This window comes from Falco punctatus (assembly GCF_963210335.1).
Source record: "Falco punctatus genome assembly, chromosome: 18".
NCBI lineage: Eukaryota > Metazoa > Chordata > Aves > Falconiformes > Falconidae > Falco > Falco punctatus.
The window spans coordinates 5,930,608-5,947,051 of record NC_137598.1 but is presented as its reverse complement, the minus strand read 5'-3'; the positions used below and the strand labels follow the sequence as shown (position 1 = coordinate 5,947,051).

Here is a 16,444-nt window from a genome sequence, read left to right as displayed (position 1 = left end):
AGCACCCGCCACGGGCACTGCCTCCACCCTGGCCATGGCACAGCGAGCAAGCAGGGATGCCTGCTTGCTGGACCACAGCTGGGTCCAGCCGTTGGAGAGGCAAGCCAGGGTTGCGTCCGTTGCTCCTGAGCTTCAGCTAATGGCCGGGAGCCCGCTGGGCCCCCTCCGCACCTTTCTCCTGCTCCCTGCAGGGACGCCGAGCAGCCAACTGTTCCCCGCAGAGGCTGGCAGGCTGCAGCCCGGGCTAATCCAATCCATCAGGGGGGTAATGAGCTATGAAAGTGCGGATTCAATTAAGGGGGATTGCGACGGAAGGCAGAGCCCGGCGGCAGACGGAGAAAGGAGCCCGCTCCCCTCTGAAAGGGTCCATCTGTGCCGTCGTGTCCTGTCTTTGTGCTCCCTGAAAGAGCCGGCACGCACAAAAGCAGCCGTGTCCCTGCCAGGCACTGGCGCTGCACAAGGGTCTGGCGATCCCAGCAGACCCGGAAGGGGGGAAACTGAGGCACGGCATGGTTAAGGGAGGGGCTTACAGCACCCACGGCAGGATTTGGAGGGCAAAAGTGTGCGCCCAGCTCTCTCAAAGCTGGTTGCAACCTTGGCTGCAGCTGATTTAATCTTTATTTGTGGGGTTAGCTGCTTGCATAGGAGACCTCCTTTGGAGAGCCCAGCACAGCCGCTTGCTCAGGACCCCCTGAGGAGCATGGCGGGTGCTGTGGGAGGGAGGCTGAGCCCTCAGCTTTGGGTTAGTCCTCAGGGCTGGGCTGGTCCTGGTGTCACCCTGGCCGGGGGCAGGGCTTCATGTTTTCCTGGCCAGGTGACATCCTAGTGTCCCCCAGGCTCCAGGTACCTCCAGGGTCGATGCTGGCTTGGGCATCTCATGGGCACGTGGCCAAATCCAGAAAAGCTTAATCCTTTGCAGAAACTGGTATTGAGTCACCCCACAGAGGGACGGCAAGAATCAGAGCCTGGGGCCTCAGGTTCCTCTTCAGGGAAGGGCTGGAGGAGGTGACAGCAACCTGGGTAGGGGCATGCAGGGTCTTCAGCACCTGCCTGCCCTTGGCTTACATCCCCCTGCAATATCTGGGCTGGAAATACCCACCGAGGCCTCTTCATCTGAGAGGCTCCTGCCTGATTACAACTTGGGAGGGATTGGGCCGGGGACGAGTTTAAAGACAGGATTATTCCTGTACAAATTCTGATTAAACCGTCCCCAAACCCTCCTGCTACAATATTAAGCTGAGCTCTAATCTCACCCGAGCAGCAAGACTTCATCAATAACTCCAAATCTCTCTGATGTTAGTTTATCTGGTGGGGATTAAGCTGGGAGGTTCCTGAACTTGTATTATAATATAAAAAAAAACCCCAACAACCAAACCCTGTGTGTGTGTGTGTGCGTCTGTGTGTGTATCTGTGTCTGTGTGTGTGTTTGTGTGTGTGTGTGTACGCGCATGCGCACGCGCACACACATGCACTGGCTGGTGCGTGTCAGTTGCCATCTCCCATGTCTGAGCCAGGGAAGGGGCTGAATGTGATGCCCAGTGCCACCCAGATGCCAGCGCAGGCTCTGGGCATTGCCCAGGGTGCCGGGGGTTGCCCGGGGCTGCCTGTTCCTGCTCACGCTGCCTGAGCTGTCACCAGTCCTGACAGAGCTGCTCAGCCGCCGGGACAGGGTGTGCAGCCCAGGTCACATCCCAGCTGACTTCAGGGTGTTTCATGCTCTCAGCCCTTTCCAGGAGCACAGATCCTTGTGTGCAGGACAGCCATGTGCTCTGCTCTTGCAGGACACAATTTCCTGCTCCAACAGCAGCCCGGCCAGTGACCACAGCCCTCAGCCAAGCCCTCATTGCAGGATGAGCAGCTGCATCCCCACAACTCTTCTGGTGGCCCAGTTTTTTTCCATCCCCTATGCTGGAACACCAGGGTTCATCCAAGTGACACCTCCAGAACATCCCTCATGGGCCAAACAATCTCTGAGGCTTCCAGACCAGGGCAGATGGTGGGAGAAGTTTGCTCAAATGCTGCAGGTGGCAACCTCCAAGTGCAGCCCATGGTCATCCCTCACCCTGGCCACTGCTCCCTGCACGCCTAGCTGGGGTAAGACACAGTTCATGGTTGCATCTGCTTCTCTTTCTCTCTGCATGGTCACCACACTCTGGCTTGGCTCTGGACACCAAGAAGGGGCTCAGGAAGGAGAATACCCTGCAAGAGGGGTCCTGCTGCTGCTGGAGGATGGCATGGGGTTAGTATTGCCCAGGTACCCATGGGTTCATCAATCAGGGATGTCCTGAGACTCCTCAGAGCCCAGGGGAAGGGATGACACCTCTCTCAGCTGCATGACAGTCCCTTTTGGTCACCCTGAGCTGCCCTCGGCACCAGCCAGCTCACCAGGACCTATGTCAGCACTGGGGTAAGACCATGAGGTCCTCCACTATAAGCCAGCAGCGAAATCCCTTTGGGTTCCTGGAGGACCCACGGCACCTTTGGAGCCAGCACGCTCCCTGGATCCCATGGCAGGGTGGGGATGTGGAAGGCCTATAGAGCCAGGATGGCCCCCCAAGGCAAAGGATGCTTCAGCGTTGGCCGTGGCTGGACTGAGCAGATGCCGGGGGAGCGTTCCCCCTAATCCTCTGGACCAGTCCCCGCTGCGTAAACACTCTGTACAGCTTTGCAAACAGATTGAACTGCAGCTGATCTGGAGCGTGGCAAAGAGCTTAGGGGCTCAGTGAAGCCAGTGCCGGGATTTGTGTGAATTACCTACCCCGTGCTGGCGGGAGGCTCCAGAGGAGCCAGTGGGATGAGGAGCCCAGACTCATTTCCACCAGGCTGGATGTGGGAAGGGGACCTTGCCCTCCCCTGGCCCAGTCAGGGTACAGGGGGCGTAGCAGAGTGGTGGGACAGCCATGGACCCCAGTTAGATGATGTGCAGCCTTTGAAAGCTCCCAGGGCATCCCAGCCCAGGACGTGCTGCACTGCAGCTAAGGCTGGCCAGGCTCTTCTCCCAGGCATCCATCCCCACAGCGCATCCAAGGGGATCAATCTCCAGTACTGCAGCATTGCCCGGTCCCATGCTCCAAGGACCTGAGTGGCCAGAGCCCGCATGCACACTGCTCCAGGGCTTGGTGGGATGCTAGGTGGGTGGACTGGAGGATGCTGGGGCCCCCAGAATAAGGACATGGGCCTGTTGGAGCAAGTCCAGAGGAGGTTACAAAGATGATCAGAGGGCTGGAGCACGTCTTCTATGGAGACAGGCTGAGAGAGTTGGGGTTGTCCAGCCTGGAGAAGAGAAGGCTACGGGGAGACCTTAGAGCAGCTTCCAACACCTAAAGGGGTCGACAGGAAAGCTGGTGAGGGGCTTTTTACAACAGCCTGTAGTGATAGGACAAGGGGGAATGGCTTTAAGCTGAAAGAGGGCAGATTTAGATTAGATATAAGGAAAAAATTCTTCACTATGAAGGTGGTGAGACACTGGCACACGTTGCCCAGAGAAGCTGTGGATGCCCCTGGAAGGGTTCAAGGCCAGGTTGGACAGGGCTTGGAGCAACCTGGTCTAGTGGAAGGTGTCCTAGTTCATGGCAGGGGGATTGGAACAAGATGATCTTTAAGGTCCCTTCCATCCATCCTATGATATGCTGGATGCTGTGGGGACAGGGACACCCCGTGCACAGGAGTTACCCACCTACACAGCCATGTCCAAGAGCAATAGCTTGGACTCATGGAAAGAAAAGACTGATCCAGAAGGCCAAAAATGTGCAAATGATGGGTTGGTTTGCAACACGTGGTGTGAACCTGAGTGTCACAGCTTTGCACAAGCCCAGTTTAGCCCTTGACGCCTGGTGGGTGCAGGCAAGCTGTGTCCTAGCACATCCCCGTTTTCCCAAGGTCAAGCACGGTGCCACGATGCTGATCCTCTTGGGACCATGCCCAACTCCCACCAGCCTACACTAATCAGCAAGAAAGTTAGTTGCCAAAATCTGATGTCCCCAAGGAGGCAAAGACGATTAACTCAAGAATCAACAGTCTGATATTTCGGCTTAGTGGGAAAATCCTCATGGTTTCCCAAGCTGGGCACATTAGGAGCTCAGTGGCTCACAGTGTTATCAGATTACAAACAATATCAGAATTACAGCCTTTAAATCTGGGGTTTAAAAAGACTTAGCAATTATACAGCTCTGGGCACTCCCCACTGTAGAAACAGGGGTGATTTCAAGCCAGGACCCTGGGAGCAAAGAGTTGCTCCCAACAGTGGTTTTCCCAGGGTGAGGTGGGCAGTCCCCTTCCAGGGACACCACCACCATTCACCAAGCTGTGTGTCCAACTGGTGCTGGATGCCCCAACAAGTACCATGGGAATGTCCCATGTGGGATGGTGTATAGAGGAATGAAGCTGGGTTAATTAACATTGATAATATACAGCTGTGGGCTGGCTGCAGGGGCGTGGGTTGGCTGATGTGGATAAGGTGCAGCTGTGGCTGGTTCCTGCTAAGCGGTTAAATAGCTCTGAGGGGTATGGAAGAGGGGCACTGGATGAGGAGAGACCTGGAAGAAGCAAAGGGAGGAGAGGCAAGGAGATGGTAGCAGAGTCGAGAAGCAGAAGGACTGGCCTGAAGAGTATGAAAAAACAGCACAAACAATAGATGGACCTTTGAGACCTTGTGGGGGATTGGTGGCCGTGCCGGGGCAAGGTGTGCTAACTACTTATTGAAGTTAACTTGGTAGGTGATGGTAAAAGACCTTGTTGTAGCTGGCTAGTTCTGAGAGTGCTGTGACAATGGGGGATGAAGCATCCCTCCCTTAGGCTCTTCTCTACCTGCCCAGGGAAGGTTGGTGTAGGAGGTTGTTCCCAGCTGGCCTTTACAGCTCTGATGGTCATCCTTCACCTTGCATGGTCCCCAGCTGTTTTTTTCCTTCCAGTATCCTTAAGAGAGAGAGGAGAGGGAAAAAAAAAACAAAACAAAACCACACCACAAACCCAAACCTTCTGGTCTTCAGCCAGTTCCCCCCAAGGATGGAGCTGGCTGCTGGCATGCCAGAGAGGGTCTGGCTCTGCCATCCAAGCTGACCTCCACAGGGACCCTGATGGAGATCCTGGTAGAGTTGAAGCAAAGCTTTGGAAGTCTGGGAGGTGTCTGGAATGGTTGCTGCTGTGCACCCAAAACCAGTGCTCGCCCCACAACTGGAGATGCTGGAGCATGAGACCATTGACCACTGGAAGTTCCAGATAGCTGCCTCAGCCTCCCTGGTCCTTCCAGGAGGAAGAGCATCCTCCAAATTCAGCTGTGTCATCATGGTGTGGTGATGGGGGGCATTTTTTGACAAGGACTGCTTTGTCCTAGATGCTAATTAGTCATTAAGGCTACATAAGTGCAGCTGATGGACTCAGCCCCAGGGCTCCAGTTCCTGTGGGTCCTCACTAGGGCTGGTGAGACGCAGCATTGCCCTCCCAGTGCCCTTGCCAGCACCTAGAGCCAGCCTGTCCTGCCCCCTCCCCCTAGCTGTGGGACCTCTACCAGCCTCCCCCCACACTGGTGTGAGGTGGGGAGGGGTGGGGGGTGGCCTGTGGGGACTTATCAAGGCTTAGGGTGGAGAGCCATCCCATCTGGGCCACACGGGGGAAAAAAGGGATCTCCCTGTCAGCTCCTGGACCGTACTGGTGCTGGGGAGTGTGCAGTGCAGTAGGTGTGCCAGTTCCCAGCTCCTTGCCATCCCAGCAGTGCCAAGCCTCCATGTCCTGCAGAGATGGGTGCGCACACATGCATGCACGCAGGGGTGTCCCCGCAGCCCCACATGCGTGCTGTGGGGGCCAGCTGTGCTCTCACACACCCCCACACACATGCAGCCATGCAGGGGCCAAAGCAGGGCAGCGCTTGCCCCAGCCTGGCACAGGTCCTCACCCTCTTGGCACGGGCTGGGGCTGCTGGAAGGGACTATCCCCCTGCTGTCGGGCGCACACGTGCCTGGGGGACCTGGCACTGAGCAGGGCTTGGCCACTGGCCAGCAAGCAAAGGGCCGGGGAGGGGGACTGGGGGTACAGCTGGACCCTGCACACCAGCAGGCAGCCAATCCACTGTCCTTACCCCAGAGCACCATCGTGGGGGTCACACTGCCATCGGGTGGGTGTGTGCACACATGTCCGTGCCTGTAGGAGTGTGGTTGTACAGGGGAATGTGTGTGTGCACGTTTGTGTAGGTGTCTAGCACAGAGCTGTGCAAGAGGGTTGTGAGTCTGTGTGTGCTCACACGGATGTACCTCTGTATGTATGGACGAATCTGTGTGCATATGTGTGGAAGTGCTGGAGTGTTTTGAATGTGTGTGTGCATATGTATGTTGTGCATACATACTGGGAAGGGTCACCCTGCTTCCACAGGCTGCAATAACCCCCAGCCCACAGTGCAGACTGGGGCAGGGCGAGACCCATCCCCAGGTAGGTGCACCCCCGGCCCACTCCCCAAAGCAGCCACTGCCCACTTGTGTAGGGACACGCAAGGTCTCCTTGCCAACCCTCCTGCCCAGCTCATGCCTCCCACGCAGCTCAGCCCTGTCCCCACTTGGAGCTGCAGCATCTCCCCAGCTCTTTGCAGCACGACTGCAGCTGCAGGTCCCCCCAGAGAGCCCCCCGCCCTCACCCTGTGTAGGGCAGAGGCAGCCGCGTGCTGGGCACAGCTTGCAGGAATGAGGAGCTCAGCAGCTCCCACTGGGCTGCCAGCAGCAGCCGGCACAGGGCTGGGGGACAGAGAGGCACTGAGCTGTGCAAGGACATGCGGAACATGGGGTCCCCACGCGAGAGGCCGTGGGGAGGAGAGGCCTCGATGGCAGCCAGACACTGTTTCAGGTTTTTAGCACAGCTGGGAAATGAGGACTCGTGGGTGCTCCACAGTCCCACTCTCCACAGGGGTGATGGCTTAGGGTGAAGCCAGGACACCCACGTGTTACCGTTCACAGAGCAGACGGGACACATCCCAGTGTTTCTGCACAGCCACGGGTGCAGAGTGTGTGCACATCTCCCTGCGTGCATTCATGCCTCGCTCACAAGAGTCTGCACATGCAGAGCTGTGCAGGACAATGCATCAGTGTGTGCATGTGTGGTGTGTTGGTGTGCACACAAGCAAAGGGCTGCCTGCATGTGTCTGTGCACATGCGTGTGATATTTGTGTGTACACACCTGTATGGGCACACCCATGCAGGTGCACATGTGTGTGACTATGTGTGTGTTTGCACATGTGTGTGAGTGTGTGTTCATGACGTGCACCCCATGAACGCTGGTCACAGATGGGCAGAGCCAGCAGCAGCTCCATGTTAAACACACCAACCCTTGCTCCACTGCCAAGCCCCCCACCCCCCCATGCCTCTGGAGATGACCTTCCCAGAGAGTCCCATGGCCAGCGCTGGTCCTATGGCCAGCGCTAGCCCCCAGCAGCAGCCCCTGGAGCCCAGCCCTAAGGTCAGGGATACCGGCTGGACCTCAGCACAGGGGGGGGTGAGATCCTCTGGTTCCCCCCAGGCAGACCTTCACCACCACCACCACCACCACGCTGAAGACCACAGCAAAGGAGAAAGGAGACCACAGCCCTGGGGTGATGCTGCTTGAAACAAGACCACAACTTTATTTGAGCTAAAAACCCGATTCTGCTTTCTTTACAAAAGGATAAACATTTGCTCTCAGTACAAAAGGGAAGAAGCCCCAGGACCAGGGGCTGAGCAAAGACCTCAAGTCATCTCCAGATTCCCAGCTCTATTACAAAACACCTCTGCAAAACAGGGAGGTTTGGCCAGCTGGGCTCGCAAGACCAGTGGGACATCAAAAATAGTTGCCTGGATTTTCTTGAAAACAAAACTAGTTGCATAGCCTTCAAAAGTTATTGCTCGTATAGAAATACAAGGGATGAGTTGGGAGCTGCCGGGCACAATCAGCTTCCAATATCTGAGAAATGGCCATGTTAAATATGCAGTTCAACATTAAATATGTAACCCCTTGGTTAAATACTTGGTTTCATCACCAGAAAATAGACCATGAGGGCAGGAAGAAAATAAATTAAATAAATAATGGCTAATAAATAATCCTGGAGCAACAGCACTGCAAAAACCACACGTCTCCACAAAGCTAACTCCAACTAAGCACTTGGAAGTCAACTGGAAAACAAGGAGGTTATTTAGCACACTCCACATTTCATGTAAAATGGAAGGAAATAAATTAGACCCACACACACAGAGAGTAAATAATAAATAAACCATGAAATTAAGACACACTTCTTTTGGCAGGATGCGTCCAGGGCATGGATCGTGATAACACTACAAACCATGAGAAGACATGGCTCTAGTCAGGAGCAAGGGCTCAGCTGAGAGCTCCTCTTCCAGCTAGGGTATTTGCACTCTGAAAGATCAGCAGTCCCTAACCAAGGTTTCAGGTTCTGTGTGCTGATAATCTCATGCTGGTTGTAGGTCAAAGGCAAGGTCTGAGGCTCAGAAGAGGACAGGCAGCAGGGCTCAGCACAGGAGGAGAGCAGCAGAGGGACCATCACAGAGAAGCTCTGAGCCTGGCTGGACCATGCCATCCCTGGATGATACGGTGGCAGCAAAGATAAGGTTCTCCGTTGGGTGGGAAGCTTCAAAGAGGAGCAACTGTGTTGGTCTTCTGCAAGCAGTCCAGGTCATTCCCACCTCTGCCAGTCCACCTGGCCATGGCTGGACTGGGAAAACCATGACCCCATCAGAGCATGTGGAAGGGGAACTGGTCATCCCAAGGGGCAGGAGGGGCTTGTGTCCCCCTGATGCGAGACAGAGGTGTGCCCACACCCTACCAGCCCAAGAAGGGAGGAAAAGGAGCCCTAATGTCTTGGCAATGGACGATCCAAGTGCTGGAGTGCATTCAGGCAGAAAGTCCTGCAGGGTGAAGCCACCTTCATGAGCATCTCTGGGGGAGCGGGACTGGGAGGCAACACCTCAGCTTTCAACAGTGCCTGCTCAGCGTTCAGCTGTCAGGAAGGGTTCACGTGGCTCTTGCGGACAGCTTGGAGATCAGCAAGCCGGCAAACCTGTTGGGAGAGGACAGGAAGGCCAGCTGAACCTTCCACAGTGATGTCCTGCAGAGATGCTCAGAAGCCTATCACCCCGTAGCAGCAGTACCATCGCTCCAGTTGTGTCCATTCTAGAAACAGCTCCACGACGTGGCTGAACGTCTCTCTGCATCAAGAATTTGGGTCTAACTCTGCTTTGCTATTCATTGAAGATGGCGTTGAGCTGAGGCCCACCTACATGGTGTGAGTAGGACTCATAGCTCATGTCTATGGGGATCTCATAGCGGGGCACTGTGTTTTGGAAGTGAGAGGCATGTCCATGTGCTCCAGCCAGGCTGACGGAGGGGTAGTGGGCCATGAAGGTGTACGATTTATCCAGGTCTGGAGACCCATCTTGCTTCAAGGAGAAGTTCCCGCTGATGCTCAGGGGTGGTGTCAAAGGACCCTCATAGGGGGGAGTGGTGCAGTCAGAGGGATGGTTTCCAAAGGAAGCATCCACCAAGCTCTTGAAAGTCGGAGGCTTTAAATGCAGCAGATGTGTTTCCATGGTCCCATACGGTGGGCTTGGGAGCCCCGGCGACTGGTAACTGAAGGAGTGGCTGGATATGGCCGATTCACACACTGGGGACTTCTCTTCGTGCTTCTCCAGGAACAAGGTCTGTGGTCCCAGCTGCAGACAGCCAGCCACCAGGTTGCTGGTGGGCTGGGACAAGCCCTTGCAGAGCATGTCCACAAAGCTCTTCCCTTCAGGAGTCTGCCCTGTCTCGAGCACCTCAGACAGAGCCCAGATGTAGTTCCTTGCAAGCCTCAAAGTCTCAATCTTGGACAATTTCTGAGTCTTGGAGTAGCAGGGCATCACCCTCCTCAGGTTGTCAAGAGCATCATTTAGACCATGCATCCGTGTGCGCTCCCGGGCATTGGCCTTCACCCGCCGGGCCCTGAACCGCTCCAGCCTCGCCTTGGTCATTTTCTTCTTCTTTGGTCCTCTTCTTTTCGGCTTTTCCCCGTCATCCTCTTCCTCCTCTTCTTCCTCAATGCTGTCGTGCTCTTCATTCAAGCCAGACATCAATCCAAAAGAACCTTGCCTGCCATCCTCTTCCTTCAGCTCATCTTTGGAGCTCAACGTTTCGTCCATCCAGGCTTGGGTGCTCACAAGCTCCGCCATCTCTTTGGGCTTGGTGTACGTCTTGGTCATCTCTGATGTCTGCAACAAAGGGATATGGAGACATTAACAAATTCCGGCAGAACAGTCCCTCAACATGTTGAGGACTTTAGGAGCTGAGCTCAAAACCATCTTCCAGAGATATCAACTCTTTCTGTCCACTAATGGTACCTACACAACCTATTTCTCCATCACTATTTATTTATCTATCTACAATAATTTCTGGTGATGTTTTGGGTGAGGGACTGAAGCCTCTCCCTGGGGCCCAGCAGCTCTTTTCCAGGGCTCAGGGCTTCCAACAATTCAATTTTGGTGTCAGTCCCACTCAGGAGTCACTCCCTTCATGGCTTCAACCCTGATTGTCATGTTGCGGGTTGCAAGAGAGAGCTTGAAAGTAAAGGTCCTCTGCTGAGCTGTCTCCAGAGCTTTTCCTGCCTGAGCTCTTCTAACCTGCGCACATTTTTCTGAACCTTCATTTCCCTCTGCCTTAACGAACACAGTCACACCGCACAAACCGGCCTGGGTTTCATGTTAATCAGCCCCCCAAATCCTGTCATCGTGCCTGACTCATTTAATAAAGCTTAGCATCTAAGCAGCTTTGCTGAAAGTGTGCTGCCCAAGCCTGGTTCCACTGCGCCTGTCCACCCCACGTGGAAAATCCCACTTTTAATATGCATGATGGGGTTTGCAGGCTGGATTAGGGTGTTAATTGCTACACACAGCCATCATATCCCCAGAGGACCATGTAGCCCCAATTAACTCTTCAGCAGAGTAATAGGAGTTTGTCAGATGCTAGGAAATCTGGTGGGTGAAGGACCATCTTTGGGACGAATGGACAGGTCTGGCTGAGCCAGGATGGAGCTGGTCCAAATACCTTCCGCCAGTGTCCTAGTGGGACTACAGGGCTGCACCCACTTTGCGTGGTGATAGCAGTCCAGAAACGGCTGCAGATCTGCTCCAAAAGCCCTCCAGGCTGCAGTCTGGGGGTTCCTTTCACTCCACCCTTGGGGAACTACCCCAAGTGCAGCATCCCTGCCTGCAGCTCCCACCCTTCACTGGTCCTGTACACCCGAATCCACCCCAGGAGAAAATCTCAAGGTTTGGTGCTCTGCTCAAGAGGCAAGCCCAGTGTCTTCCCCCTTTCCCTACACTTTACAGCGCAGTATTTCCAGGGAGTTTCAGCAGGCTGTCTCTTTGGAAATGCAGTTTGAATTTTTAGGAATTTTGCTTGCTTTCTCCAGAATGTTGATTTTTTTTTTAAGGGGGGGGGGGGGGGGGGGGGGCAGGGGGAGCAGACAAAGAGGGCAATCGTCTGATTAAGTCACTCTGGCAGTTTCCCAAGTGGGAACCCACTGGGAATTGGGAAGCTTGTCCAGTCCTTTGGATATCTTTCCTTTTCAAATGTCTCCGTTCCACATTGTCTGGAAAAAAAAAACACAAGGAACCCATTGCAGGAAAAAGCCTGCTGTAGTCAAAAAAATCAACTTTACTATGAGCTGAGCCATCCCTACTTGAGAGGGAGATGCTTTCCCTTTGTGCCACTAGTCACTGAGGTGACATCCCATCCTGAACATCCTGGGTTTGTTTCCTTCTCCTTTCCCGTAGGACCAGGAACTTGGTTTCAACCCTCCACTGGTTTCCTTCCAGGGAACTTGATCCCCCAAATGAGGACAGTTGATTCAGGACAAAGACTGACTTCAGCCCTGCGCAGCCCCTGATGCAAAGACCCTGACCCTGGACAGAGCCACCCAGAGCAGAAGAAACACAGAGGGCTGGGGAAGAGAATGCAGGAAAGGCTGGCATGAGAGCCAGGAACAAAATGGGCAGCTGGGGCCAGGAATTCATCATGGAGAGGGGCAGGAGGGACAAGACACCCTCAAGCAGACCATGAAAATTAGGATTTATTTAAGACTGTACCCTGCCTGGGAACACAGCAGGATGTGGCCCAGCTGCACATGGACCTTGTGGGCTCTGGCTGCAGGACAGATTAAAAGCCCTACAGCTGGTCTGTGAGCTCCAGCGCAGCCAACAGAATGGCTATGGACGCACCGGTGCCAGCTGAGTACTGAACCCGGGGCTGCCCAGAGCTCCCAGTCCCACTCACGGTCCCAGTCCCAGTACCCCCCCGAGCCAGCTGGGGCAGGGGAGAGGGGATGCACTGACATTTTTTCAGAGGAAGGAACCTGCCTAAGGACTGCTCTGCAACATCCACACAGACCTGGAAAGGAGGAGGAAGGTGAGGGGTGCTGGTGTCCTCCCTGCTGGTGTCCTGGCCCTGGGCAGGACTCGCCGGGGAAGGGTCTGTGCTGGCAGAGCAGGGGCCGCGCGAGCCGGGCCCCCCTCCCCAGGCTACCCATTCCGGGAGTGGAGAAACAAAAGCCGGGGACCGAGGCAGGTCCTTCATCACCTCCCTCACCTGCATCACCTCCACCCCAGCGAAAGGCCGGCTCCGACGTGGTCGGGGGCGGCTGGACCCTTTGGCAGCCAGCGCCCGGCTCCAAGGCGGGGCAGAGCCCCCAGCTCGGGGGTCCCCCCAACCCCGACAGCTGCGGGGAGCCGGGGGGAGCGGCTGGAGCTCGACGCCGCCGGCGCCGTCCCCGCTTTCTCTTGCACCACTGGCCGCTCTCCTCGGAGGGAGCCCCTCCGGGACGGGATCCCGCTGCTCCGCCGTCGGGGCAGAGCCTCCCGCGCCGTCCCGGAGGATCCCCCGGGCAACCGGGGGCACCGAGCGGCCGCGGAGCCCCGTCGGAGAGACCGACTCGTCACTGCGGGTCCCCCGCACCCCCTGGGGCGCCGGTCTGCCCTTACCTGGACACCGGAGCGCGTTCCCGCTGTCACTTGCCCGGGCGCATGGTGCCGGCAGCCCCGGGGGGGCGGGCAGCTCCCGCGGCAGCGGCACCGGCGGCGGCACCGGCAGCGGGCAGCTCCGCTGTCGGGCGGTTTTGAGAGCTCGGCGCTGCCGGCGGCTCCCGCCCGGCCGCGGCTCCCGCCTGGCTCCTCCCACAGGGGGGTGGCCGAGGCCGGCTCCTCCCGTCCCGTCGCCCCACTGGAGCCTCAACAGCTACCCCGGGCATCCCTGGGTGGGTGCCCCTAGACGAGCATTCTCTGGTAGGTGCGTTGGCCAGGGTCCCCTGGGATGGGAACCCTTGAGTGAGCATCCCTGGACCAGCACCCTGGGATAAGCATCCTGAGACGAACACCTTAGGATGGGCATCCCTGAATGAACAACCCTAGATGGGCACCACTGGATCAGTGTTCACGGATGGGCACTCCTAAAGGATACCCCTGGGTGAGCACCCCTGGGTGAGCACCCCTGGGTGAGCACCCCAGCTTGCCCAGCACCAGGACAGACCCTGCCACACAGCTCCCTCCATGGGGGTCTCCATCCAACAGGACACAGCCAAGCCTGATGTGATAGTGACACAGGGCTGCCAGGGTCTCAGAATTGGGTGTCACCACCTGCCACCCCCTTGGCTGGGCACTGCAGAGTGGGTGCTGGGGAAAGCTGGGGGCCCGGCCTTGGGGCAACGCTGGCTCTGACCCAGGTGCTGGGGGTGGGCGCAGGGCCCACAGCTCCCTCACAGCTGTGATGAGAGAGCAAAGGGGGAGTAATTAGTGACTGGTACAGCCAGAAGGGGCCCAGCTGAGCTCTCTACTGCTCAGACAAGGGAAGTGGCCCCAGGCTCCACAGCCCCCAGCCAGGGAGAGGGGGTGATGGAAAAAGACCCCCCATTAATTAAGGAATGGGCATTACAGGTCGCCTTGCTCTGCCACTCAGAGCCGGGGCTCAGCCTCTCCAACTGCAGGAGCTGCAGCCGCTCAGCATGAGAAGAGGCTGGGCTGGGCCCCTTTGCAGCAGCAGGGCTGGAAGCGGAGAACAATGATGGCACCCCAAAAGTCATCCCCCCCTGCCCCACCTCCATCCCTGCCCGGACTCTGGTCCCAAGAGTTCAGCATTGCTGCGTGGGAGCCTCCCTGCACGCGCCAGCCCGCAGGACCCTTCACATTAATTTGAAGCGCTTGCAATCATGTCTTTGGCAGCCTGGGATTACAGGGAATACTAATTAATTCATTAGTGGATTCATGGCTTACTTCCCACCGTGGGACGGGCAGGGCAGGCAGGAACAGATTGCGGCCAATAAATCTGCCTGTTGCCACACTGCCCGGCTCCGCGACGGCTTCGTCCCTTCCCTGACAGATGGCTCCAACAGGTCTGGGCACCCGCACAAAGGGGACGATGGGTGCCTGGGGAAGGGGGGGACACAGTGAAACCTCCCCCAGGGCCAGCAGTGGGCCCCGGATGCCGGGAGCAGGAGTGACCCCTGGGAGCGAGTGGGGTGACGGCGGGCGCATTGTCTGCCTGCCCTGCTGCCTTTCAGCGCCCAGCCACGTGCCACTCGCTAATCCCATTGTGTGGGGGCTTTGCATCTGTTGGGGTTACGGCAGCTCTGGCCCCCCGGGTCCGCTCTTGCAAGATGTTCAACCTGCCTGTTCCCACCTCCGCCGCCAGCCCTGGGGATGGGCAACGCAGCCCCAGGATGGGGACCTCGATGAGCACAGGCTGGGGGGGGCTGTGGCTGGAGTGGAGGCACAGCCCCCCCACCCCATGCTGGGTGGGCACTGGGGGGCTCAGAGATGGACAGGAGGGAATGCAGCTGGGCATCACCATTTACCGGCTGGGCTCAGCCCCACATCCAGCCCCCAGCAAATCAGGGCTGTGCTGGTGATCCCCAAACCCCAGACTGTGCCCCCTCCAGGAGCCTCCCACTTTCCCCAAGAGCCCATCCACACCCATATGTCTTTTCCTCATGTTCCCCCTTCCTCAATGCCCCCTGTGTAACCCTCTCATTCCCCACATGTCTTTCCACACACACACACCCCAAGTGCCCTCCATCCCCTATTTCACCCTCCCACCTCTCAGGTGTCATCGCTTCAGGTCCCCCATCCCCTGCAGGTCCCCTATATCTCATCCTGTCCTGCCCATCACCTTCCCAGCACCCCACATCCCTCCCCTGCTCTCCACTTCCTGAACCCCAGTGGCTCTGACACCAGCTTGTCACCCCACACCCATCTCAGCTCGGGGGGGCATGGCTTGGGTCCCCATGACCCTGCATATTCCCACCCATGCCTGCTTGTCCTGAGCCTCAGTTTCCCTCTCTACTGTGGGGCTCTGAGCAGTGGAGAGCATGAGGAACAGACTGCACCGTCCCCATGACACCTAGAGATGTGGCAGGTCCCAAGCTTGTCCACGTTACCCTGCTCTGTTGGTCACATGCGAGATGTCCCTCACCTCGTGGCCCTTCCCTGGTGCTCTGCAAGAAAATCTCCCTTGAAAGCATCCTCCTCAGATGCTCCACATCCTACAGCTGCAACCATGAGGGGCACAGTGCAATCCCAGCGGGGCTGGAGCAGTGTGGGGCACCTGGAGAAGGTCCTCTCAATGGCTGCAGGACTTGCCAAAAGGAGCTACATTTGGGGTGCTCCACCTTGATGCTGCTCCACCTCAACGACACTCCACCTTGGGATGTTCTGCCTTGATGATGCCCCACTCTGGGATGCTCCGCTTCATAGAATCACTAAATTATTTAGATTGGAAAAGAGCTTTAAGAAAATCAAGTCCAATTGTTAACCTAGTCCAGCATTAAACCATGTCCCCAAGTACTGCATCTACATTTTTTCTAAACACTTCCAGGGATGGGTTAAACACCTCAGGAATGGAATGATGCTCCACCTCAAAGATGCTCTACCTCGATGATGCTCCACCTGAAAAGGGGGTGAAGCCACCACTCAGATGCTCCAGGCAGGGCACAAACCTGCACATAGAAGGGGCAGAATTTAAGGATGATGAGAAGTGGGGGAAGCTCACCCCACACCAACCCTGTGTCCCATCAGCATCCTGAGCCACCGCCCCAGTGTTACTTGCCATCCCCTAATCCCCTTGCCAGCCCCTGGCCTCAGAGGGGCCGTGGCCTGGAAGGGAGGGTAATTGCCAGAGTAAATATTGTGAAAACCGATTGCCGCCCCAGCGCTGGCCGCCTACCGCCCCAGCGCCCGGGCTGGCATTCCTGGGCCTGTGTGAAAACGTAATTACCGCGTATTAACGGGGTCTAATTTAATCCTGGCAGCTGCGCCTGGGACGACTGATTTGCATGACACTGGGGAATGCAATTAAAGAGAAATCAGGGGCTGGGGGGCCCGGCGGGGCGGCAGGGAGTTGGTGGGGCTGCAGCCAGCACTCAATGACCCGTGTTTGTCAGTTTGAGTGATGGTGG

At 56.8% G+C, this 16,444-nt stretch overlaps 1 protein-coding gene across 1 annotated transcript; it reads right to left on the bottom strand.

Moving 5' to 3' along the window:
- Positions 1 to 7: 7 nt before the first annotated feature.
- NEUROD4 (neuronal differentiation 4) lies at positions 8 to 15,906 on the bottom strand. The gene is made up of 2 exons (XM_080368917.1): positions 12,981 to 15,906; positions 8 to 10,214 (listed from the first exon to the last, which is right to left on the bottom strand). The coding sequence occupies exon 2, from the start codon at positions 10,203 to 10,205 to the stop codon at positions 9,210 to 9,212; it is 996 nt and encodes a 331-aa protein (XP_080225043.1). The 5' UTR covers positions 10,206 to 10,214; positions 12,981 to 15,906; the 3' UTR covers positions 8 to 9,209.
- Positions 15,907 to 16,444: the final 538 nt, after the last annotated feature.